Source organism: Schistocerca nitens, chromosome 9 (genome assembly GCF_023898315.1).
Source record: "Schistocerca nitens isolate TAMUIC-IGC-003100 chromosome 9, iqSchNite1.1, whole genome shotgun sequence".
Classification (NCBI taxonomy): domain Eukaryota; kingdom Metazoa; phylum Arthropoda; class Insecta; order Orthoptera; family Acrididae; genus Schistocerca; species Schistocerca nitens.
In genome coordinates this window covers 101,696,430-101,720,340 of record NC_064622.1, presented here as the reverse complement: position 1 = coordinate 101,720,340, position 23,911 = coordinate 101,696,430, and the positions used below count along the sequence as shown (strand labels likewise).

At 42.3% G+C, this 23,911-nt stretch overlaps 1 protein-coding gene and 1 pseudogene across 1 annotated transcript in view; one reads left to right on the top strand and one right to left on the bottom strand.

Annotated features, from left to right (window-relative positions):
* The window catches only part of LOC126203415 (cuticle protein 19), a 30,036-nt gene extending 24,621 nt beyond the window's left edge, over positions 1–5,415 (bottom strand). Inside the window, exon 1 of the mRNA XM_049937721.1 lies at positions 5,280–5,415. Coding sequence (XP_049793678.1) covers positions 5,280–5,297 — 18 coding nt within the window. The 5' untranslated portion in view covers positions 5,298–5,415. The remainder of the gene's footprint in view (positions 1–5,279) is intronic.
* A 4,217-nt stretch (positions 5,416–9,632) lies between these two features.
* Positions 9,633–9,750, top strand: LOC126204553 (5S ribosomal RNA; annotated as a pseudogene).
* Positions 9,751–23,911: the final 14,161 nt, after the last annotated feature.

Genomic DNA, 23,911 nt, shown 5'->3' with positions numbered 1-23,911 from the left:
GATGAATAATATTGGTGCTATGTACTCTCCGCCATGAATTGTACGGTGGCTAGCAAAGTGTATATGTAGATAGTCTTTCAGTTTCATTTTCAGAATTCTTGTGTGGGCGGTATAAGCTAGAAAGAAAGTAGACTGGGAGGGGGGGGGGGAGGAGAAATGGAAATGTCAGGTGCTCTACTTTCTTCTATGAACTTCCAATATTTTACTTGCAACATGATCCACTACAACTGTAAATTGAATTATAAACAGTGCAACACAGGTGACCATTGCATGGGTCAAAATATATTTTTATTTGGCTTTCGCTACTGCACAGTTTCGCCTGTAAACCCACTTTCAAATATTTGTGTAGTGTAACCCACCGGAATGGACATACTTGGGCTAAAGTCTGTTGTATGATTTGCTGATTGCCTGGGTTAAGCCAAGGGCAGTTTGATGAGTTAGACTCTACAAACGTTTGAATATGGCCCCACAGGCAAAACTGCACACTAATCAAAACAAAACGGAAGGCCTGTTTTGACCTATCGAGCGTATCGTCGTCTGTTAACTGTTTTCGAGGTTCAGCTGTCAGATTTCGCCCAGATTAAGACAGCAGATTCGGGTACTCTACGAGAAGCGAAGTGTGCACCTCTGGCGAGACAGGCGTATTTTAATCTCCAGTTTTTTACTGAAATAACTCCAGAACAACCATTTGGGCTAGCGATCTCCCTTGCAATGCTTTCGTTACCCGTGACAAGTTTGAACTGTACGATGCGTCTCGAGGGACGCGTTTCCAGTCGGCAGCGCTTCGTCATCCTCTGCGAGCCGTCGTTTTTCCTAGATTGTTCGAGCTGCGAAGGCCGCGACAAATCCATAATCGTGCTCGGGTACCTTTCAAGCTGGCGTGGACGCACGCCGTTACCAGTGATCTAGAACACGCGCGCCGCGACACAGAAAACTAGCTACCCAGAATCTCTGTCGCAATAACTGCGAGGCGTTCCAGGAAAAGTTCTGACACACGCGTGAGTCTTCTACAAAGATATGCGGAGAGATCACTGCATAAACAAATGAGCTCTAATTACACGTGTTACTTCCGTCACATCGAGGATATCATCGAACGAGGATATAATTAAGGTCTTGAAGGTGGAATTTGATATTCACAGTCCTTCCACTACATTACGTGAAGGCAATCAGTTATCGGCTGACATTTTCCTTGCAGCCTCTTCGGACAGTGATCAAAGATAGTTTTAGTATGACAAGTCAGTCTCGTGTTGCAGAGCAGCTTGAATTGCCTTCCAGTAATGAAGTTTCACATACGCTCATGTAGCTAGCACAACCAAAACCGGCGGAAAGTTATGTACTTATGAAACTGAACGTATAAAGGCTGTCAATACATTTCTTAAGAGAACAGTATAGGGTTGACTTTGAAAGCTGTTGACTAAGCTACTCTATAGCAACTCGACAATACACAGGGTACTAAGCGAGTGTGAGGTGCATTTATTGGAGGTCGTTAATGAAGAAGTGAAATGCTGGATTTTTGTCGTACAAGAAAAATCGGTAGATCAATTAGACTCCTGCCGCTTTGCCTGTAGCTTCACAGGTGAATAATTTAGAAGGCCTATTGCTGTAGATGCCGATGTTCACCCTACTCTATCCTGTGCAAGCCTCTTCATCTCTGAATAATTGCTGCAACCTAGATCCACTTCTATCTGCTTACTGTATTCAAGCCTGTATCCCCTCGCTGGAGATTCTACCATCGACGCTCCCTTCCATTGCCAAATTAACCGTTAGTTCATGCCTAAGGACATATGCTATCGACCTATCCGTTTGTGTCTTGAAAACTATCTGCTATTGAAGAAAGGGAAAAGGGACAACAGACTGCAATGCGTTTAATTCCCGTAGAGTACTTCTGAATAGTCAAAGTTAGCTAGTAGGGCATGTATATACGCTAAAACTCCCCTGACCAGGTGCAGTAAACTGAGGGTTTTGTAAGGGTATGGTTCTACGGTATGTTTTTCTTTTGCTCCAGATGATGCTGGACCACAATGCTGGCCACAAGTGTCCGCAGCTCGTGGTCGTGCGGTAGCGTTCTCGCTTCCCACGCCCGGGTTCCCGGGTTCGATTCCCGGCGGGGTCAGAGATTTTCTCTGCCTCGTGATGACTGGGTGTTGTGTGATGTCCTTAGGTTAGTTAGGTTTAAGTAGTTCTAAGTTCTAGGGGACTGATGACCATAGCTGTTAAGTCCCATAGTGCTCAGAGCCATTTGAACCATTTTTTGGCCACAAGTAAGTAGAGCTGTCAGCAACCCGAAGGTTGATTTGAACACTCCAGTTCTTATCTGGGCTCGACGTTTTTGGAGGTGCTATGCCCCTTCCTTCTTCTGACCTACGAACTGACTTACCAAGCTAGTTGTAGGGGAAACTAAAATTTAACGTGCACTCTGAACGCGATGCAGTTTCTAAATTTTCGCATTAAGAAATTATTGGCAGAGGTGGAGGACAGAAAACATTCCTAGAAACGACTGGAATCTATCCCTAGACCCGCAGGAAAAACTTTGTGGCCCTCTGGTGCTGGTTGACATTATCATAAAGTTGGCACCTCCTTCTAGCCTGGTATTATCTTGGCCCTCGTCCTGCCGTGCGGGCTGCGTAGCGAGCGAGTTCACAAACCTTACTGGGTGGATCTTGTACGCCGCTCTGTGGCGGTCGCGACTTAACACATGTCGTCCAGCGGGGAACCAAGCCCACTTTTGTTTTATGGGTCTTACAATACATTCATTCAGACAGTTATTAATTTCTTTAATGATCTTGTGCCACTACCACACTTACTGTCCTACATGTAACACAAATTGTGCTACTCAGCAAACGCGCCTGACCAGTGTGGTCTGCTACTCGCGTTTCCTAATGCATAGTACTGCACAACACTGACTGCACCCTGACGTGTGCCAAACCAGGCCCATTGCTGAGACTGGAAACAAGGAACAATGCACTCTCACATTCATACAGCAGTATATAACACAGAAAACTGATCGGAAATCAATAGGCACAGCTACATTGTTCTATAAACTGACACAAAACTGGAACGACTGAGATACATGTTTTGTCTCAAGAGTTGGAACTAATGTCAGACACCAGTGAAGCCAGCGCATTTTACGACCTCCGCGGCTTTCGGTAAGATTTCCGCACAGATTATGTTGGGGTTCGTTGTTTGACCGATTCCCGTCCACGATGCACTATCCCTGTTAAAAACACTACTGTGTTAACAGGTAATGCCCCCGTATCCACATCTGTAGACTCACGTAATTGACAATGCCATTTACACTTTGATTGTCTGGCGTATGTGAATGACCGCTCGTGGCACTCTGCGAGGGGCGAATCACGCCCATTCAATCACGCCTTCTCAAAAAAGCGCCTCGCTATGCTAAAGCAAATACTGACAGACTCAGTTGTGTTAGCCAACATTCGGAAAAGTGGCGCCAACCGTTGAAGAAGACGGAACCTCTGCATCGGAAACCTGTGAAAGATCTGCCTAGCTGCTAAGCTGAGCTGCTGTCGTAGCTATAAGCTCGGAGCAGACATGCGGAAGTACAGATTGTAGGTTGGCAGATGCAAAGAATCGTATGCAAGCACACGTCTACAAATAACGTAAGCTAAATCAGGGTGTGCATTTCTTACTGATATTTGCAATCGCCGCGACGAACGTAAAAATAAACACCACTTCCTACAAGGCACTGTGGGGAGCGATATGTGACGTTTGACATACATGTTGCCAGCCGCTATTGCGAGTGGACGACAATCCTGATGATGATGCCGCCTCTTTATTCAAGCAGCTACTCATTTGGCCTCACGGGTCTAGTTTCCAAAGTAATTCTATTTGCCTGCCAGTTTCGGCGATTTGCCACGCCATCTTCAGGTCCCTGACCGACGTGTAAGAAACTTCCAGCTTGGTTCTGGTCAAAACAGCGGTCAGCATACAAATACTGGTATCTTTAGACTTCTGCTTGCTGTAGAAATCACTCCATCATCTGCCGAGTGTTAGATCACTGGAAGTAGTTATAGTCATAAATTGTCTACATTGTCTACTGGCATGCGTTCGGAGCGATTTAAAGTGGACGTACAGCATAAAATTAATAGCATGTGAGACTGATGCTGGACAGATTAGTTTGGAAGAACCTGCAGGAAATTTAGTCCACCCATCCAACCACAAAGGAGGTAGCTCACAAAAGCTCCGTTCGTTCGATACTTGAATATTGCTAGCCAGTCTGGGATCCGGCTAATAGAGAGAATCCAAAGAAGAGCAACGCGTTTCGATAGCTGTACATTTGATACTTCCTGGAAGATTAAAACTGTGTACCGGACCGAGACTCGAACTCGGGACCTTTGCCTTTCGCGGGCAAGTGCTCTACCGACTGAGCTACCCAAGCACGACTCACGCCCCGTCCTCACAGCTTTAATTCTGCCAGTACCTCGTCTCCTACTTTCCAAACTTCACAGAAGCTCTCCTGCGAACCTTGCAGAACTAGCACTCCTGGAAGAAAGGATATTTCGGAGACATGGCCTAGCCACAGCCTGGGGGATGGTAGAGCACTTGCCCGCGAAAGGCAAAGGTCCCGAGTTCGAGTCTCGGTCCGGCACACAGTTTTAATCTGCCAGGAAGTTTCATATCATTGCACACTCCGCTGTAGAGTGAAAATTTCATTCTAGCTGTACATTTAGTTAGCGCGAAAGGTTCGCGAAGAAGCTGGGGCATCTGCAAAGGAAGACACTGCAGGGAGGTGATCTGCATCAGGATGTGATTCTTGTGAATAGTTCCGAGAGCGTATGTTCCTAGGAGAGTCAACTAGAATGTTGCTTCTTGCTACGTACTTGTCGCGGAAATACCACGAAGATAAAAGTACAGACATTCCTGAGCTGGTACGGAGGTTTACCAGCAATCGCTCTTCCCGTGAACTATCCGCGACTCAAGAAGGAAAAGGGGGTGGGGGTAGAAGTTGGGGGGGGGGGGGGGAAGGTAACAGTGGTACACAAAGTACCCTTAGGGATGGAAATGTGGCTCGCGAAGTGTGGATGTAGCTGAAGACAGAATTAGTCGTTCTTCCAGACATGCGTGTCCAGCCACAAATTTGTGTTAGTAATGGAGCAATCATGTTGTCACGGGGTGAGAAGCTGGCAGTGACTGCCTGTAATCAGCTAGTTGTCGACGGGACGTTAAACACTTGTCCCCGCTAGTTGGCAGGAGAGAGACACTGTGGGGCGCGGTTAGAGGCGATGCGGCGGCGAGTGGTGGCCCGCTGTTGTGTTTACCTGCGTTACGGCCCTCATGGCTGGTCTGCTGGGCTGTGGACGGTGAGAGGTGGAGAGCTGGGCTGAGCTGTGGTGCCGTGTGCGGTACCGGCCAGTGGACTGACTAGACGACTCCGCGGTCGCGTTTATATAGCGCGCGCGCGCGGGCAGGCCACGCCGGGCGATGCGATGCCGTGGCTGCGCTGCTCTGGAAAGCAAGGTCGCCCCGCCGGACACTTTCACTCTCTCAGCCTCTGCTCTGTGTACGCGCGTGTGTGTGTCCGCTCTGTGTGTGTGAGTGCGAGACCGAGCGCCGCGGCGCGCCGCGACCCGTCGACGTCCGCGTCTCTCGTGCCGGCCGGACGCCGGCTGTGGACCGAGAGAGAAGAACGCGCGGCGCAACCGGAAGAGCACCGGTCCGACACCAGGTGATACATACGGCGTGTGAGGCGGGAGTCAGCCACGCGCGATGCATTCCGCAGGCTGCTGACAGACGATTATTATCTGTAAAATTAAGGCTGCGGACACAGTGGCACCGAAATCGCCGACCGACGTCGTCCGAAGGCGGCCGATCGTTTCAAATCTGGTACGCCACTACTTGCGCGCACTGGACTCGCATTCGGGAGGACGACGGTTCAATCCCGCGTCCGGCCATCCTGATTTAGGTTTTCCGTGATTTCCTAAATCGCTCCAGGCAAATGTTGGGATGGTTCCTTTGAAAGGGCACGGCCGACTTCCTTCTCCATCCTTCCCAAATCCGATGAGACCGATGACCTCGCTGTTTGGTCTCTTCCCCCAAACAACCCAACCCAACCCTACTTGCGCGGTCACAATGTAGTCGATCTCACCACCCGAACTTGCAGATTTCGGACGGCAATCGACGACATTAAAATCAGTTTTTTTTCTCTCACAATGGCTGGCACGACTCGAAACATGCACAGTAAGAAACTGAAAAGTTTAGTCAAAGTACACTGAGGCGCCAAAGAAACTGGTGTAGGTTGGTTGCTTTGTGGGGGCTGAAGGGACCAGACTACAAAGGCCATCGGTCCCAAACTGCTGTAGACTGGTGTATTCTAATTTGTAAACAGTCAGAATATGGCGCTGCGATCGGCAACCCCTATATAAGACAACAAGTGTCTGGCGCTGTTGTCAGATCGGTTACTGTTGCTACAGTGACAGGATATCAAGATTTATGTGAGTTTGCACGTGGAGTTATACACTACTGGCCATTAAAATTGCTACACCACGAAGATGACGTGCTACAGACGCGAAATTTAAGCGACAGGAAGAAGATGCTGTGATATGCAAATGATTAGCTTTTCAGTGCATTCACACAAGGTTGGCGCCGGTGGCGACACCTACAACGTGTTGACATTAGGAAAGTTTCCAACCGATTTCTCATACAGAAACAGCAGTTGACCGGCGTTGCCTGGTGAAACGTTGCTGTGATGCCTCGTGTAAGGAGGAGAAATGCGTACCATCACGTTTCCGACTTCGGTAAAGGACGAATTGTAGCCCATCGCTATTGCGGTTTATCGTATCGCGACATTGCTGCTCGCGTTGGAAGAGATCCAATGACTGTTAGCAGAATATGGAATCGGTAGGTTCAGGACGGTAATACGTTATGCCGTGCTGGATCCCAAAGGCCTCGTATCACTATCCGTCGAGATGACAGGCATCTTATCCGCATGGCTGTAACTGATCTTGCAGCCACGTCCCGATCCCTGAGTCAACAGATGGGGACGTTTGCAAGACAACAACCATCTGCACGAACAGTTCGACGACGTTTGCAGCAGCATGGACTATCAACTCGGAGACCATGGCTGCAGTTACCCTTGACCCTTGACGCTGCATCACAGACAGGAGCGCCTGCGATGGTGTACTCAACGACGAACCTGGGTGCACGAATGGCAAAACGTCATTTTTTCGGATGAATCCTGGTTCTGTTTATATCATCATGATGGTCGCATCCGTGTTTGGCGACATCGCGGTGAACGCACATTGGAAGGGTGTATTCGTCATCGCCATACTGGCGTATCACCCGGCGTGATGGAATGGGGTGCCATTGGTTACACGTCTCGGTCACCTCCTGTTCGCATTGACGGCACTTTGAACAGTGGACGTTACATTTCAGATGTATTACGACCCGTGGCTCTACCCCTCATTCTACCCCTGCGAAACCCTACATTTCAGCAGGATAATGCATGACCGCACGTTGCAGGTCCCGTACGGGCCTTTCTGGATACAGAAAATGTTTGACTGCTGCCCTGGCCAGCACATTCTCCAGATCTCTCGCCAACTGAAAACGTCAGGCCAATGGTGGCCAAGCAACTGGCTCATTACAATACGCCAGTCGCTACTCTTGATGAACTGTGGTATCGTGTTGAAGCTGCATGGGCAGCTGTACCTGTACACGTCATCCGAGCACTGTGACTCAATGCCCAGGCGTATCAAGGCCGGTATTACGGCCAGAGGTGGTTGTTCTAGGTACTGATTTCTCAGGATCTACGCAACCAAATGGCGTGAAAATGTAATCACATGTCAGTTCTAGTATAATATATTTGTTCAATGAATACCAGTTTATCATCTGCATTTCTTCTTGGTGTAGCAATTTTAAAGGCCAGTAGTGTAGTCGGCGCACGAGCCATGCGACTCAGCACCTCCGAGGTAGCGATGAAGTGGGGATTTTCCTTTACGAACATTTCACGTGTGTACCGTGAATATCAGGAAAACGGTAAAACATCAAATCTCCGGAAAAAGATCCTGCAAGAACAGGACGAACGATGACAGTAGAGAAACGTTCAACGTGACAGAAGTGCAACCGTTCCGCAAATTGCTGCAGATTTTAATGCTGGGCCATCAACAGTTGTCAGCGTGCGAACCATTCAACGAAACATAATCGATATGGGCTTTCGGAGCCGAAGGCCCACTCGTTTACCCTTGATGTCTGCACGACACAAAGCTTAAGACCTCGCACACAAAGCTCAACGCCTCCGTCAACACCAACATTGGACTTTTGATGACTGGAAACATGTTGCCTGGTTGAGCGAGTCTCGTTTCAAATTATATCGTGCGGATGGACGTGTACGGGTATGGAGACAACCTCATGAATCCCTGAATCCTGCATGTCAGCAGGGGACTGTTCAAGCTGGTGGAGGCTCTATAATAGTGTGAGTGTGTGTGCAGTTGGTTTTCTATGGGACCCCTGATACGTCTAGATACGACTCTGATAGGTGACAGGTACGTAAGCATCCTGCCTGACCACATACATCCATTCATGTCCATTGTGTATTCGGGCGGACTTGGGCAGTTCCAGCAGGACAATGCGACACCTCACACGCCCAGAATTGCTACAGAGTTGCTCCAGGAACACTTTTCTGAGTTTAAAAACTTCCACTGGCCACCAAACTCCCCAGACACGAACACTATTAAGCATTCTGGGATACCTTGCAACGTGCTGTTCGGAAGAAATCTCCACCCTCTCGTACTCGTACGGATTTACGGACACCCTTGCAGGATTCATGATGTCAGTTCCCTCCAGTACTACTTCAGACATTAGTCGAGTCCATGCCACGTCGTGTTTCGGCTTTTCTGGGTGCTCGCGGAGCCCCTACATGATACTTGACTGGTGTACCAGTTTCTTTGGCACTTCAACGTAGTAGTTCGTGGCGTCCTCAAGATGAAAAGTATCATATTTAGGATATGGTTCGGAACCTATGGACTGAAATCGCAGGTTTCTTGGAAACCAAAAGTAGGCAAAATCTTTATCGCATATTTTAGGCGTGGATTTATAACCCAAAAAAAATAATTTGTTCAAGTGACAAAGATGATATGTTTTATGACTAAAGTTACTTTGATAGATCTTTTTTGGCTTTTGATAGGTAGATATTATTAGCTGTCTAAAATTTATTTTTACTGCTTACTGGCATATTTATGCCGTTAGGCTTGTGACTGTGTTCATGAAGTGGTTTGCAAATGTGGTGTACGTGTGTGTTTCCACCTTACAGTGCTTTAAGTGTTCAGAGTATCTTACTCAAAACTTTGTGTTTGTCTTTCACACTTATGCTGAACGACATTGTAGGTTATCTGACGTACATCAACACAACTTCAGACAAATTGAGCAAAACATATCTCGAGTGCTTGTAGAGGTGTGATGAGAGATCCCAATAAGAAATACGATACTCACATTAAAGATGCAGTTCTATCTCAGGTAAAACTAGAAGTTACACTCTGATATTTGACATCTGGTGATTACATCTTTCCAATAATTAGGTCTATATCGCGCTTTAAAAAGTATGTGAAATGTTGGATATTATTTGCGATGCCTTAAATACTAATTTAAGAGCTAATATTTTCACTCTTTCACCCCCAAGTGGCAACGGCCTTGCCGCAGTGGATACACCGGTTCCCGTGAGATCACCGAAGTTAAGCGCTGTCGGGCGTGGCCGGCACTTGGATGGGTGACCATCCAGGCCGTCATGCGCTGTTGCCATTTTTCGGGGTGCACTCAGCCTCGTGATGCCAATTGAGGAGCTACTCGACCGAATAGTAGCGGCTGCGGTCAAGAATACCATCATAACGACCGGGAGAGCGGTGTGCTGACCCCACGCACCTCCTATCCGCATCCCCCTCTGAGGATGACACGGCGGTCGGATAGTTCAGATGGGCCACTTGTGGCCTGTAGACGGAGTGGTTTTTACCCCCAAATACTACGAGATTTTTAATTAATTCTGTGTCAAATTTTGCAGCTGTGCTTCTACAAGTGCAGTGAAAGTCACAGTAATATGGTGCATTTTCATTATTAAAAGCCGCGCTTAATCTGAAATAATACTGCCATAAGATATCTTGTTACACCTTTTCTCAAATACACTGGGCAACTGTTTAAGAGCAGTGAAGTTACCAGTACTAGAAACTGTTTATCTGAATATCAAAAACGGTTCAAATGGCTGTGAGCACTATGGGACTTAACATTTGAGGTCATCAGTCCCCTAGAACTTAGAACTACTTAAACCTAACCAACCTAAGGACATTAAACACATCTATGCTCGAGGCAGGATTCGAACCTGCGACCGTAGCGATCTCGCGGTTCGAGACTGAAGCGCCCAGAACCGCTCGGCCAAATCGGCCGGCTATCTGAATATCCCTACTGCTAGTATTGCATTAATATTCACCGTTTTTTGGAATAAAGTCAGCTGCTGTCAAAACCACAAATCTACCTTTCATTAATTAAATCAAACTTGCTTACTTACACACAAATTTAATCTATCCATCTTGTAATAGAAACCTCTACTTTCACCACGTAAATTAACCATTATGTGCTCATAACCTCATTGGCGAAACCTTTATACACCGAAGTCGCCACTGTAGCATAATAATCCATATTCTGAATAAGTTACATTCAAGTATTTTTCTATAAGCATGCGTTCGGAGCGACTTAAAATGGAAGTACCGTGTAAAATTAATCGCTTGTGAGACTGATGCCGGGCGTATTAGTCTGGAAGAATCTGCAGGAAATTCAGTCCACCCAACCACCCACAAAGCAGATAGCTTACAAAAGCTTCGTTCGTTCGATACTTGAATATTGCTAGCCAGTCTGGGATCCGACTAATAGAGGAAACAGGGAGAATCCAAAGAAGAGCAGGGATCCTTAGTGGGCTGTATCACTGAAGCCAAGTATTTTCGTAAGACACTACTTCGTAAAACTTGTCTGGCAATTCCAGTAACTGAAGATATAGTTTACAATACTCGACACGTTCTTTCCACGAAAGATACAGCTCATTCGTCAGCTTTTGAATAGCATTACCCCACACTGCAACACTAGTCTCCAAGCACAGAGGCGTCGTAGTATCCATCCCACACACGGAGGTTAAAATCCAACGTACTTCATACATAGACTAAATTCTAACCCCACCTTATCTACTCGACCTCTCGAAAAAATGGCAAATGAGATCGGAGGAGAGTAGATGTTTGGTTCTCACGCTGGCACAGCCGACGCTGGCTACTGGGCCCAGCGAGGCCTGTACTTGCCTAACGCTGCGTGCAATATGTTACACACACTCTCTCTGTGAATCTGAAGAAGTACTGTTAAATATTAATCGAGCTTCTCCATACTCAGTGTACCAAATTCTATGGATAACACAACCATACTCTTAAAATTTCAAATCAATAATTTAGATACTTTCGGAGATATAAATTTTTCACTATAACACATAATAACCGTGCTGGCACTGTGAAACTGAGTTAGGGACTGTAATGTATTCATCTGTAGTATCAACTGAAACAACAACCGAGAGGATAGGTTCATATAATTTAATTTCCTGGAATTTTCTTTAGTTTCATTGCCACAGATTTCTGACGTAATTAAAAGTACTTTGGAAAATTCTTATTGCATCGTGTTTTGGTTGTTTGAGTATTTTGGAAGGACTGAGAGAGTGAACGTTAAGCGAGACTGTGATATTTTCATTAAAACGACGTAAATGTAAGCTTGAGATAGTTGTCGTGCAATAGAGGAATTGAAACGTCCCCTTTGAACAATTATCCAAGACTGTGCTTAAACTGACACACAATATTTTTAGCGCAACGCAATCTGACTTTCAAAAATTCCTACAAAAAATAGCCCTGACTAACATTAACCTATACCTTTCACAAATCACTTACCTCACAAAAATCTTGGTTACTCGAACTACTGCAATACAGCGAGTGCCACTACTGCCAGCTAAATAAAAGATTCAAACTACGGAAAGCACTAACTGCTGATAGGGATAGTTAGCAAATGAAAGATTTTAATAGAGAACGAACAATGTATTTACCTTAATATCATCAAAAGTCATAATATATCTAGCAGTTCATGACATCCAGTCTTACAAATTTCAAAACTCCGCCATTTCTTTCCCCACATCCACCACTGCTGGCGGCTCACCTCCAACTGCGCAACGCTACGTGCTGGTAACATCCAGCTGCCCAACACTACAATGGCAGACAACAATGCAAACTAGCCACAGACTGCACACAGCACAGCCAGTGATTTTCATACAGAGCGCTACGTGGTGTTACCAATATAAAAACCTAAACAGCCTACTTACATGGCCCCCATGCTCCCCACAAAAAATTTTACAAATTGTTTTGGGCACTGGCCAATACATATTTGTTAAAATTTTTTTACAATTACAATAACAAAGAAATCAAATGCACACACTTATTGATACAATGTTAGTCAAAAGCTAAAATTTTCTCACAGTCCATAAAGACAGTCCTGATCATTCATCACAGTAAAATTGCAGTGTTTTTCTCAAAGTCTAAGCAGTAAAACAGAATGCACACGGAAGTAGTGGATTTCCATGCAGTCTTGAAGAAGTAGTGTTGTCCTTCCAATGGAAAGACAGTGCTGACTCTTGACATGCAGACAGGTAATGGGCCACAACAGAGCAAACCCACTGCAGAGTCAGTCGAAGTTTTGAAGAATATTTGTAGGTAGGTCATCACAGGGCAGACCCACTGTCGTCCTGGTAGAGATGATGGTATTGGTGGGCCACCAGAGGTGCAGACCCACTGCAGTCCTTGTAGAAATAATGGTATTAGTTGGTCATCAAAGATGCAGACTCACTGTAGTCCTTGTAGAGATGGACAGCAGCCATCTGTTGTGACTGTGCAGGTGCACAATCACCATTGAAGAGTCTTGCGGATAATATAGCAAGTCCATAACCACCACTTGTGCACTCACAAAAAAAAAGTTTTTTTTAAATGTCCTTAGAGCCAGCAATGCTGTTAATCAGTCCCTTGCTGACTTATGAACACATGTCCAAACACTAACAGTCCCTACTTCTCACATATTGTCCATATACTATGACCAACAGAAACGTGTGCTGTGAAATGTAGCTTACAAGTTACTTAATTTGCTGAACTGGTGTCAATTACAATATTATAACATGAGAATACAATAACAAAGGTACAAAATACATCATTAAAGAACATAACAATATCGATAACATTTGTAGTAACACAGACTTTACAAAAGAATAGAAATAAACATATACATCAGTATTACAGGAATTATGAAATAAGTAAATATATAAAATAAAGAGAATAGTTTTTGAAACATTAATTTCACACATGAGCATTGAAACAGAACAGAATTAATAATGTCTAAACATCTTTACAAAGTAAATAACATAGTATTTGAAAAATTCTACAACATAAATCTAATTAGCTAAACACTTAAAGACAGGAAAAAGACAAATGCACAAGGGAACACAAACACATAGTGGGATAACACAAGGAAAGGACAGGGTTTCTTTTACTGCAGTATTTTGCAAACAAAACTTTCTTTACTTCTCAGAGATCTCCCTTCGTTCTTCATTATTTCCAAAAAGTCCTATCTATACCTGCTTTCTGTACTTTTTTCATATGACTTCTCAATGCATTTCTTCCAATTCACGCAACTCATTCTCTTATATAGTCTACCCCCTCTTAAGCTAACTTAAATCTACTGAGCTCAGATGCTAAACTAAGGGATGAGGCAATGCAGCAGCACAGAACAATTAACACAAATATCAATGACAAAAAGAAAATGGAAATTAGCAAAGCAAGCAGCAGCAAATGCAATAACTCATATCTAAACATGACAAAGCTCAAGCAGAAAAAATATTACAGTAAAAATGGCCATGTTTAATACCTGGGTCTTATCACTAGAGTGATGCATCACGAGAACTTACACTAGCAGATAAGTTACCAAATCGTAAAAAAATTATGTATGCAATTCCTGTGAAGGGAAATGTCTATTTATGTGCCCTCGTTTTCTTGGAAGTAGATCATAAATTTCTTATTGACTGGATCTGTAGGCATAAAATAACTATATTAGTACATCTATTAAATTTTATTTTAACCAATGCTGCAGTGCAGCTAGAAACTAGATATTAAACAAAACGAGTAAATAAATACATGAAGCAAGCCATATGGCATTTCTCTCAACTAGCAAGACAATAGCTGTGAAATGTTTCTCATCGTTTCATTAGGCATTTTAGTAAATATCATAAATTAAGCGCTCCACAGTATAATCATATGTTTTCAAGTTTTGGCGTGTCGTATTTGCGATGCTTTCTACAAAGAAATGTCAATAGCAAGGATAATGGCCTCTTTTTTTTCTCCACCTGTGCCTCTGAAAGGCACACACTAATGGCTTTTTTCCAGGCGACTGTCGCGAAGCTGGGTACTTACAGTGACCTACCGAAATATTTATGGCGTCAGTTTCCGCTACAGTGACAGTTGGATACAAATAAAATTTCACAGGTCGAAATATTTGCGTTACAAATCTGTAGAAACAAAATCCTATTGATATAACAGTGTCCAAAAAATTTTCGTCAGCATTGTAATACATTCACGCGTTGCCATACATTTCATAACTCTTAAAGTATGATTCTTGGTTTCCAACAACCTTTTCCACAAACCAGAGTCCCTAACCACTACTCATTATTCCTTACCTTATTACACATATACATATTCATCGACACTTCTTCAATATTTCATCATAACAGATATGTAGCATAATCAAATTCCTCATATAGCATCAGCTTATTGATCATAAACATACCTCAGAAGCATAATACACATCGTCGTCGTAAAAATAACATCATAACACCCCAGTCAAATCTCAAAATCGTCGTAGCTTCCTCCAATAATTTCAAAATCTAAAAAAAATTCTCTGCTCATGTCAAAAGTTTCATCTACCTCAAATGTACTTTAAAAATCATGATCCCATACCAAATACATCATTCAAAGCTCTCATAGTATCACAATGGTTCTGAAAAAATATGAAGAGTTCACAAAGTACAGACAAAATACAATTTCATAAGTGTGAAGTTATCCAACTGTGTAATTACGTAAACATCTGTCACTGATGTAGTAAAAAAAATGTTTATCTCTCAGTTAAATGATCAGATAGCTGGGTAATTTATGTGTTAGAGAAATATGGTACCGATGTGTAAAGTTGTAAAAGCAAATACCATATTAGCTAGGGCTCCTTGTGCTTGCCAGACACATGATACACAAAGTAGGCATGTACCCCTCTGAGGATTAATGTAATTATACCCTCAGGTGTTACAGATTACAGCCATGGAATGAAATGTATCACGGAAAACCTTTGTATCATTGTACTTCAAATATCTTTAAAAATAAATATTTTAAGTACAAAATTAATCACTCAAATACGTGTACTGTAGCGCTAAACTGTGTGTCTTGTTGTAAGATAATCTCTGTGGAAGTGTCGTAGTTATCGTCCTCCGAAAGCTAAGTTCTGCAGAAGTCAATGTACTTACCTCATGATAAACAAAAGTGAAATGCTTTGCGTATAGATATCTTAGTTATTACGCTTATTGCTGTGATGAAGAAAGTACTGTGCTGTAACGTATTGTTGTGCTACGGAAAAGGTTGTCTCCTTGTAGCTATACCACAGAAGTTACTACTAAAACATGTTTTACTTTCCAGAAAAATTCAGAAAAACTGTGCAGATATAAAACAGATACACCGCAAAAGCAACATTGTAAATTGTCATTCATTAGTAGCGTCGTGATAAAATCGTGTAGCTGTCACATAAACTAACCACTGTGTCATCTGGTATCTCACAGAAAGTACTTTAAATCCAGAATGTATTTTCAAGTAAACCAAAATGTTGCATTAAAGTCTCATTAGCAGTACCAGTATATGTTCTAAGTATGTAAGCCTTATAGTCGTTATGTAATCGTGCAACTTGTTGCAAGAATGTACAACACTGTGTCGTCTGTTCACTATAACAACGCATTCGTCATTACTGTCTATATAAGTTGCCCAGGTTCTTGACTGGATATTTATCTTCAAACATTGTTGCATGGTAACAGTTTCTAAGTCTGACGAAGTGTACTAGTAACATGAAGTGAAATTTTTTATAGTAAAGACTAAATTAAAAAAAAACAGATTATCTCTCAATAAACGGTTTTACATGTGAAATATGGTGTAAGCCTTTACTCTTTCTTCAGTACGCAGCAAATCAACTTGAACGCAAATTATCATACGGTATATGTCGGTAAAGAATGCTAAAATTTTTCTCAAGGTTAGCGTCTATGTTATTTTTCTCTGAGCCAGCCGGTGCACGTGGCTGCCTGCGGTGCGAGTCATTGTCTGTCTCTTTGTTGGCATGTGTCGTTATTGGGATTAGGAGACCTAACTTCTACAAATTCCCCTTGCCGAGAGGCCCCTGCCTTGTTTGAACCACGCCAGTTCTGATGAAATTCACGTCTGTCGTTATGATTATATCGTCTGTCGTCATGTCGGTAATTTCTGTAATTTCTTTCTTGTCGGTTATGTGGTGGAGAATTTCTCCCTGAATTATCACTGCACGGTGGACCGTTGCGTCTGAAGTTATTCTGTCTCCCATGATAATAATTGTTTTGGTTCCCATATTGTCTGTTTCTATGGTTGTCTCTGTCACATTCATTACTAAGGAATTGCGATCTTTCCCTGTAATTATTACTACTCTGCCAACGATTGTCATACGAGTGGTGTCTGTTTTGGTCACGATTTGTGTTGTGAGAACAGCCTTGTCGTGTCCAGTTATTATTTCTTTCATCAAGGAATTGTGACAGATGTGACCTGTAATTGTTGTGTTCCTGTTTTCGGGTTCCGCGATTGTCAGTGTCAATTTCTAATTCTTGTAAGAGTCCCTGAAAAGCTTCAATGTTGTCTTTACAACGTCCTGCTAAAATAATATGTCGTAAATGTTCAGACAATTTGATTAAGCAAATACGGATGAGTTCTGAGGGGCTGTATGGGTTTGAAAGATACTGATTCTTGTGCAACATGTCTTCAAAATATTTCACAAGACTGGAAAATTCAGATTGTTCAAAGTGTTTCATCGTCATGATGCTATGTTTTACTCGGTCTTGTGTAGCTTGAGACCAATATACTGAGAGGAAGGCATGATAAAATTCTCCTTCACTGTGACAATCGTGAATGACCGATCGCATTCTTACAGCTGGTTCATTCTCTAAATAGCCACACATAAATTCTAATCTGTGCTCTAATGACCAGTTGGGAGGAAAACAATGAGAGAATTGATGGAGCCACGCTTGTGGATGAATGTCGTTGCCGGAATTCTTAAATGTTTTGAATTTACGTGCAGTAATGAACAGCTTATAGTCAAAATCATCATGTCGGCGAGTCGCATATCGGTCATTGTTACGTCGTTTCGGCGGTTCCATTTCAAAATTCGGTGCACCTTGCCAATTTCTTTCATAATTTCCGAAATGCGCTGTGTTATTATTTTGTGGCTGTTCCGTATTTCTATGTCCCTCGACCCGTATTGGAGCGCGAGTGTCCTCTGAAATACGTAATTCTTGTATTACCTGTGTCAGCTGATTTTGTACTTCCCGGATTTCTCTTTGGTGTTGCGTATTAATTTGATTCTGATTTTGTTTGAATTTCCTAATTTGTTCACACTCTTCTGTATCATTAAAGACTACCGGTTTTGTGTCATTCAGATTATCATCTACCTTCATAGATAAATTATTTAGCTGATCCGAAAGTTCAACTACTTTCTCTGATAATGAACTAATTTCCTCCATGTGTCTTTCTGAACCAATTTTCAGAGTATCTACTGTGTCCTTTAAGTTTTCTTGAGTTTTTGCAAGTTGCGTAACCGAATCGGTAGATGCAACTGAGTTAATTTTAGCTTGCAAGGTCTCATGATTTTGATGAACAATAGTTTGCAGTTCTTTTATGGCTGCTTCGTGATTCTGTAATGCATTTTCATGCCGCGAAAAAGTAGGTTGAAAATGCTCACAAATCTGTGTTTTTACGTCATTACAGACTTTTTGACATTTCGATTCAATGTTATGTAACTCAGTAGTTAAATCTTCACGTGTTTGTTCAAGTGTGGTGTCTAACTTTTGAAGCTTTTGCTGTGTTTGTCTCTGAAGATTTTTTTCCATTGCGTCTAACTTTTGAAGCTTTTGTCCCATTTGTTGTATTAATTGTAATAACAATGCACTGGTGTTTGAAACATGTTCCTCAGTGCTATTCGGCAATGCATTTGAACCGGCAATATTCGCAGTTTGAAAAGCAGAAAATGTGTCTTGACTTATATGAGAAAACGGTGAGGACGCAAAACCTGAATCTACAGTATTTGCAAGATTGTGTCCTGTCATTTCGGATTCCTGAGGCAAGCTGTTGCTGACCCATCAATCGATAATGCTTCCGTGTTCACTAATTGTTTCACTGTCTACACCATTGTTTGCAGCCCGCTCCATTTCCCTATGTACAATTACCAAATTACTACTTTGAACATTAGTTAATTCATTACTCGGTGGCGCTAACACACTGCTTTCGTCTTCACTGTCATTTCACAGTTTACTTTGGAGCCTAGTATTACGTTTTTCACACGCCATTATTGTCACAATATTTCACACGATAACACAGAAAAGCACAATTTGAAGAGCAAAAATAAGAGAACACATTAACGTAGCACTGAAAATAATATCTCGTTAATTGCAAGCGCAGCTGTGAAATACTTGCTGCAAATCTACATGCATGCCACTACTGTTTTATTGTACAACAATGAAAAACTGCAACTACAAAGGAAACTCTCTCTATAATTACGCACTAGCAATAAACAAAAGCTACACTAATTACACAAACTACAAGGAAAAAGTCAGAAGATTCCAGGTTCGAATCCTGGTAGGGTCGCCATATGAAACGTCCCCTTTGAACAATTATACAAGACTGTGCTTAAACTGACACACAATATTTTTAGCGCAACACAATCTGACTTTCAAAAATCCTTACAAAAAAATGGCCCTGACTAACATTAACCTATACCTTTCACAAATCACTTACCTCACAAAAATCTTGGTTACTCGAACTACTGCAATACAGCGAGTGCCACTACTGCCAGCTAAATAAAAGATTCAAACTACGGAAAGCACTAACTACTGATAGGGATAGTTAGCAAATGAAAGATTTTAATAGAAAACAAACAATGTATTTACCTTAATATCATCAAAAGTCATAATATATCCAGCAGTTCATGACATCCAGTCTTACAAATTTCAAAACTCCGCCATTTCTTTCCCCACATCCACCATTGCTGGCAGCTCACCACCAACTGCGCAATGCTATGCGCTGTTAACATCCAGCTGCCCAACACTACAATGGCAGACAACAATGCAAGCTAGCCACAGACTGCACACAGCACAGCCAGTGATTTTCATACAGATCGCTACGTGGCGTTACCAATATAAAAACCTAAACAGCCTACTTACATAGCCCCCATGCTCCCCACAAAAATTTTTAAAAGCCAGACAAAAGGGGTGTCAGGTATAAAATTAGTTAGTAATTTATTTTGTGGAAATGAATTGTATTCTGTTTTCGTTAAATTTTTATTTCGGAGTTAAAAATTTCTTGTCTGAATTACTTGTGGTAATGTGATTGGTTGACACTAGAAGTGTAAGTAGGTTGTTTATGTTTTCTTATTGGCAACGTTACGTAGCGCTCTGTATGAAAATCACTGGCTGTGCTGTGTGCAGTCTGTGGCTAGTTTGCATTGTTGTCTGCCATTGTAGTGTTGGGCAGCGGCAGCTGGCTGTTAACAGCGCGTAGCGTTGCGCAGTTGGAGGTGAGCCGCCAGTAGTGGTGGATGTGGGGAGAGAGATGGCGGAGTTTTGAAATTTGTAAGACTGGATGTCAATTATGACTATTAAGGTAAATACATTGTTTGTTCTCTATTAAAATCTTTCATTTGCTAACTATGCCTATCAGTAGTTAGTGCCTTCCGTAATTTGAATCTTTTATTTAGCTGGCAGTAGTGGCGCTCGCTGTATTGCAGTAGTTCGAGTAACGAAGATTTTTGGTGAGGTAAGTGATTTGTGAAAGGTGTAGGTTAATGTTAGTCAGGGCCATTCTTTTGTAGGGGTTTTTGAAAGTCAGATTGCGTTGCGCTACAAATATTGTGTGTCAGTTTAAGCACAGTCTCGTATATAATTTTTCATAAGGGGACGTTTCATATGTTGACCCGTAGCCGAGGATACCTCACAGGAATCTTCCGATTTTTTCTTGTAGTTTGTGTAATTAGTGTAGCTTTTGTTTATTGCTAGCGCGTAATTGTAGAGAGAATCTCCTTTGTAGTTGCAGTCTTTCATTGTTGTACAGTAAAGCAGTTGTGGCATGCATGTAGATTTGCACCAAGTATTTCGCAGCTGCGCTTGCAATTAACTACATATTATTTTCAGTGCTATGTTAATGTGTTCTCTTACTTTTGCTCTTCAAATTGTGCTTTTCTGTGTTATCGTGTGAAATATTGTGACAATAATGGCGTGTGAAAAAAGTAACACTAAGCTACAAAGTAAACTGGGAAATAATAGTGACGGCGAGCATAGCTTAGCAGCACCACTGTGTAATGAATTAACAGACATTCAAAGTGGTAATTTGGTAATTGTGCATAGGGAAATGGAGCGGGCGGCAAATAATGGCGTAGACAGTGGAACAATTAGTGAACAGGGAAGCATTATCGATCGATCGGTCGGCAACAGCTCGCCTCAGGAATCCGAAATGACAGAACACAATATTGCAAATACTGTAGACTCAGGTTTTGGGTCCTCACCGTTTTCTCAAATAAGTCAAGACACATTTTCTGCTCGTCAAAATGTAAATGTTGCCGGTGCAAATGCACTGCCGAAATGCATAGAGGAACAGATTCCAGACACTAATACATTATTACTGCAATTAATGCAGCAAATGAAACAAAATCAGAGACAAACACAGCAACAGTTAGACACAATGGAACAAAATCTTCAAAAGTTAGACACAATGGAACAAAATCTTCAAAAGTTAGACACAATGGAACTAAATCTTCAAAAGTTAGACACAATGGAACAACACCAGAGACAAACACAGCAACAGTTAGACGCAATGGAACAAAATCTTCACACCACGCTTGAACAAACACGTGGAGATTTAACTACTGAGTTACATAAAATCGAATCGAAATGTTAAAAAGTCTGTAACGACGTAAAAACACAAATTTGTGAGCACTTCCAACCTATTTTTTCGCGTCATGAAAATGCATTACAGAATCACGAAGCAGCCATAAAAGAACTGCAAACTATTGTTCATCAAAATCATGAGACCTTGCAAGCTAAAATGGACTCAGTTGCATCTACCGATTCGGTTACGCAACTTGCAAAAACTCAGGAAAACTTAAAGGACACAGTAGAAAGACACATGGAGGAAATTAGTTCATTATCAGAGAAAGTAGTTGAACTTTCGGATCAGCTAAGTAATTTATCTACGAAGGTAGACGATAATCTGAATGACACAAAACCGGTAGTCTTTAATGACACAGAAGAGTGCGAACAAATTAGGAAATCCAAACAAAATCAGAATCAAATTAATACACAACACCAAAGAGAAATCCGGGAAGTACAAGATCAGCTGACACAGGTAATACAAGAATTACGTATTTCAGAGGACACTCGCGCCCCAATACGGGAAGAGGGACATAGAAATACGGTACAGCCACAAAATAATAACACAGCGCATTTCGGAAATTATGAAAGAAATTGGCAAGGTGCACCGAATTTTGAAATGGAACCGCCGAAACGACGTAACAATGACCGATATGCGACTCACCGACATGATGATTTTGACTATAAGCTGTTCATTACTGCACGTAAATTCAAAACATTTAAGAATTCCGGCAACGACATTCATCCACAAGCGTGGCTCCATCAATTCTCTCATTGTTTTCCTCCCAACTGGTCATTAGAGCACAGATTAGAATTTATGTGTGGCTATTTAGAGAATGAACCAGCTGTAAGAATGCGATCGGTCATTCACGATTGTCACAGTGAAGGAGAATTTTATCATGCCTTCCTCTCAGCATATTGGTCTCAAACTACACAAGACCGCGTAAAGCATAGCATCATAATGATGAAACAGTTCGAACAATCTGAATTTTCCAGTCTTGTGAAATATTTTGAAGACATGTTGCACAGGAATCAGTACCTGTCAAATCCATACAGCCCCTCAGAACTCATCCGCATTTGCTTAATCAAATTTCCTGAACATTTACGACATATTATTTTGGCAGGACGTTGCAAAGACGACATTGAAGCTTTTCAGGGACTCTTACAAGAATTAGAAATTGACACAGACAGTCGCGGGATGCGAAAACAGGAAAACAATCACTACAGGTCACATCCGTCACAATTCCGTGACGACAGAAATAATAACTGGACACGACAAGGCTATTCTTACAACGCAAATCGTGAACAAAACAGACACCACCCATATGACAACCACTGGCAGAGTAACAATAGTTACAGAGAAAGATCGCATTTCCGTAGTAATGAATATGACAGAGATTACCTTAGAAAAATTATACAAGACTGTGCTTAAACTGACACACAATATTTTTAGCGCAACGCAATCTGACTTTCAAAAACCCCTACAAAAGAATGGCCCTGACTAACATTAACCTATACCTTTCACAAATCACTTACCTCACCAAAAATCTTCGTTACTCGAACTACTGCAATACAGCGAGCGCCACTACTGCCAGCTAAATAAAAGATTCAAACTACGGAAGGCACTAACTACTGATAGGCATAGTTAGCAAATGAAAGATTTTAGTAGAGAACAAACAATGTATTTACCTTAATAGTCATAATTGACATCCAGTCTTACAAATTTCAAAACTCCGCCATCTCTCTCCCCACATCCACCACTACTGGCGGCTCACCTCCAACTGCGCAACGCTACGCGCTGTTAACAGCCAGCTGCCGCTGCCCAACACTACAATGGCAGACAACAATGCAAACTAGCCACAGACTGCACACAGCACAGCCAGTGATTTTCATACAGAGCGCTACGTAACGTTGCCAATAAGAAAACATAAACAGCCTACTTACAGAAGTAGTGCTCTAAATGATCTGATTGGCTGCTTAACATACTAGCCAATAGGAGTTCACCGTTTTCCCGCGCTTTTGAGTAGAGCCTTGTGCCTGAAATCTAAGAGGCTTCTGGAAGACATCTTTGTTAAAGTGCCCGAGCAAATTTGTACCAAAATGAAGGAATTAGCGTGTTTGATCGGTTCTTGTGTTGCAGACGAAACGCAACTACAGTACTGAGTATTTTGTGAAAGTTTGAGCCTTGTGAGTGGTTTATTAAAGGAGATATTTGCGTGTGAACATTTCACGTCGTCCATAAACTCCGAGTCGTTTGTTTCGTGCAGATTACGAGATTTCATGGCGGGCACCTCTTTACAAAACGCCTATTGAACGACTGGCTGTGTTAACGCATGTTGTCATGGGTCAATGACTGTTTCGGACGTTTAAAACATCGGGTCGAACTAAATATCTTCTGGCTGCTTTTGGGTGTGAACTTGTTACAGAGCATAAGTGATGTCGGGATATTAAATACGGACTTGATAGCCAGTTTCCTTGTTTTAATGACAATAAACCAACTAAAATGAAATTTTTGACTTTTTTCAAACGACTCATACAAGAATCTCGGACACTCGATGGTTTAACTAACTTTCAGCTACTACGCATGGAGTTACGTGGCCTTTGCGTGGTAGGAATTTAGTCGAATTTTCGTCAACGCTGCTTTTGTCGGCTAAACCAGTATCTAAC